This window comes from Nanorana parkeri, unplaced genomic scaffold (genome assembly GCF_000935625.1).
Source record: "Nanorana parkeri isolate BGI_ZX_2015 unplaced genomic scaffold, ASM93562v1 scaffold900, whole genome shotgun sequence".
NCBI classification, from domain to species: Eukaryota; Metazoa; Chordata; class Amphibia; order Anura; family Dicroglossidae; genus Nanorana; species Nanorana parkeri.
Genome location: NW_017307168.1, coordinates 577,158 through 580,711, shown reverse-complemented (window position 1 = coordinate 580,711; position 3,554 = coordinate 577,158). Strand labels below are relative to the sequence as shown.

General features: G+C 44.0%; 1 protein-coding gene across 1 annotated transcript in view; it reads right to left on the bottom strand.

The window, feature by feature from the left end:
* The window catches only part of YJEFN3 (YjeF N-terminal domain containing 3), an 84,784-nt gene that overhangs the window by 5,390 nt on the left and 75,840 nt on the right, over positions 1–3,554 (bottom strand). The window contains 1 exon segment of the mRNA XM_018565925.1: positions 2,648–2,776. Coding sequence (XP_018421427.1) covers positions 2,648–2,776 — 129 coding nt within the window.

Below are 3,554 nucleotides of genomic sequence, written 5' to 3'. Positions count from 1 at the left end.
TCACCAAGACCCACCCATTGCTGATGTGTGCGCGTGTATACACACACACACACACACACACACACACACACACACACACACAGATCCTTAAGTGTACCTGTACCCCTGTATGTTATGGTTTCTCAGGAAATAGTCCAAAAGCTTCTTGAATGATTCCACATTCTTAGCTGAAATCACTGCCTCTGGCAGCGAGTTCCAGACCCTAATCGCTCTAACTGTGAAGAACCCCCTTCGCCCCTTGTGCTGGAATTTCTTTTCCACTTATTTTAGGTGGTGGCCTCTAGTCTTTGTTACGGAGTTAATCGCAAAGAGTTTGTTGCTAATGTTGCTGTCACCATTGAACAATTTGTACATGAAAATCATGTCCCCCCTTAATCTCCTTACTTCCAACGTGAACATATTTAAATTTAGTAGTCGTGTCTCATAGCTCTGGTCCTCCATTCCCCTAATTAGTTTGGTTGCCCACTCTTTCAAGCTCAAGGACATCCTTTCTGGACCGCATAAAAACTGGATCGCGTATTCCAGATGAGGCTGAACCAGTGATCTATAGTGGCACAATTTTGGACTTGTCTCTGCAATAAATCCCCTTCTTAATACAGGACAGGACTCTACTTGCTTTGTTTACAGCAGCCTGGCACTGCAAGCTATTAATCAATCTGTGGTCTACAATGACCCCCAAATCTTTTTCTATTTCTGAGAGCCCATCTGAGACCACAGCCGGGTGGGGTATATTTAGTGTGTGTGGGGGCGCCCAAGTTTTGTCTTGCCTAGGGCAGCCCCAACCCTAAATACACCACTGCTTCCCACTGTATTATTTGTATCCATGTTTACGTTTTCACTATTTAAATATTTTTATTTTCATGCCCTCCCCCCTTTATCTAGTTTAAAAGCTCCTCCAGTCTTTCTACCATTTTCCCCCCCAGAAATGCTGCACCTTCCTTATTAAGGTGCAGTCCGTCTCGGCTGAAGAGCCGGTAGCCGACTGCGAAGTCAGCCCAGTTCTCCAGGAAACCAAATCCCTCCTTCTGACACCAGTTCCGGAGCCACTTGTTAAGCTCTCTCAAATCGCGCTGTCTGTCCGGAGTGGCTCGTGGCACCAGCTTTATTTCGGAGAATACTACCGTGGAGGTCCTTTCCTTCATCCTAGCACCTAGGTCTCTGAACTCCTTTTTTAAGACACTCCAATTTTCTCCTATTTTGTCATTGGTGCCGATGTGCACCATGACAACGGGGTCGTGCCCAACCCCATCTAGTAATCTGTCAATTTGTTCCGCAATGTGTCGAACACGGGCCCCCGGTAAGCAGCACACTGTTCAACGCTCACGGTTCCGATGACAGATTACCCTGTCAGTCCACCTGCTGATGGAATCTCCCACCACCAGGATCTGCCTCTCATGACCCTCCATCCTGCTCCCATCCTCGCCGGAGCAGTCACTCCCCCTGCGGATGGAGGATGTCCCCGCTGAACTAATATCCCCAACATCCTGCAAATTGGCATATTTATTGGGGTGGATCAGATCAGGACTGACCTCTTTCGCACTCTTCCCTCTAGCCCGCCTTCTAACAGTAACCCAGCTACCCACCTTGGGATCCTGCTCCTCCGACCCCCCCTCCTCATCCAGACCACCCTCCACGACAGCCTGGTGTGTTATGTCCAGACTCTTTTCCATGATGGTTATGCTCCTTAGTGTTGCCAGTTTGTTGTTTAGATCCAGAATCTGGGTTTCCAAACAAACAACTCGCTCACATCTAGCGGAAATGTATTCCCCCTCGAACGCATGTTCAAGGAACGCATACATTGCGCACGACATGCACCTGGTTGCATACCCACTCATGGAAGACATTATTTTATTCCACCCTTTTTTATTTTATTGTATAGAAGATTAATTATTTATTTTTGTTTAGTGGTTCTCGAGTGGCTTTTTCAATAACCTGGGGTTTAGTGGTTCTCAAGTGGCTCTTTCAAAAACCTGGGGTTAAATTAAAATACACTACCTTCCTCGGGTATAATTGCACTACCGCCCTAGGATTAAATTATACTATCGCCCTGGGGTTAAATTACAATACCGCCCTGCTGTTAAATTACAATAGCGGCCTGGGGGACTCAGCCGATCCAACATCTGGATCAGCTGTACTGCACGTCCGGCAGTTCACTCGCTGCTGTTTGCTCCTATTCCCATGCAGCATTCAGCTCGGTCATTCTGCTCGCTACCTCGAAGGTAGCGAACAGAATTAAAAAAATTTTCACAAACAAAAGCCTGCAGTACCCCTTCCCATTCATACCAGACCCTTTAGGTCTGGTAGGAATTTTGAGGGGGAACCCCACCCCCCAAAAATAGGAAATAAACTGTGGGGTCCCCCCTAAAAATTCCCAACCAGACCCTTAATCCAAGCACTGGCCTGGCAGGGCAGGAAAGGGGGGAGACAAGCGAGTGCCCCCCCCACGCGGTTTTTACCAGAATCACAAAAGAAAATTGTTAATACACAGCCATACCTAGCTACCACTTCCAAATCCACCCTTCCCCTGTTACAATTGTGTCATGAAGTAATGATATAAAGGGACACATGCCTCTAGTCCAAGAATAGCCAGCCCATTCAGTGTCAAAGTATTTGAATACACATTTAAAATCTAATCTTAAGTACTTACTTCTGTAGGAAGGTAAGATAGAAAGGGGATATCCATCTTCTCACACTGAATCGTTAAGTCTTTGTACAGATTATCTAGTGATCTCTTAGGGTAGTATACAATTTATATTGCATATAACAGTATATATATCTATATATCTATATATACTGTTTATAGACATATTACACAATATACAGTATGTTGCTTATAACACAGGCACTTTAAATTCCATGAATGTTGATAGTGTCACATAGTTCAATGTATTGCTAGCACAGTGGTGTGGTACTGACTTTAATGCAAATTAAAGCTATCTATTCATAAGAGATCAGCTACTATGGTGCCTATGAACATATTTGGTACAATACAGTGTGACGCCATACTTTTTTCAGGCACAAATAGCGTATTACAACGTTTCCCAAACCTGTTCTCAAATTTTACCAACTGTTTTATGTTTTGTGGGTATCCACACAGGTACACAAATTACACTGCTAAGACACTATTTACATGTCCTATGTGTGGTCACCTGCACAGCATGCAATGTCTATGGGACTTATAGACAGATGTGTATTATAAATATTTCTGATTATAGCAATTACAATGCTGCTTTGACTTTGAAAGCACGTACTACATTGTGTTCAACAAACTTTTAAACACTGTAAAAGTGTAAATACAGCCTACTTCTTATACATACAACACAATCCAAATTGTTACAGTTGTCTCTGTAACAGGTGGTAAGGGGAAATCTTCCAATGGGGACACATGCTCTGGTGACAACTGTCTAAGAGGAGTTTTATCATTACTTTCTCTTGTGTCTCTGGGACAGGAAGTATAGGGAAATCTCCTCAACAGCAAACAGCAGAAAATGTCTTGGCAAGGGTTTTAAAGCTTGCATACTCTAGCCAAAGCTTCATAGGTTTCGACTATATAT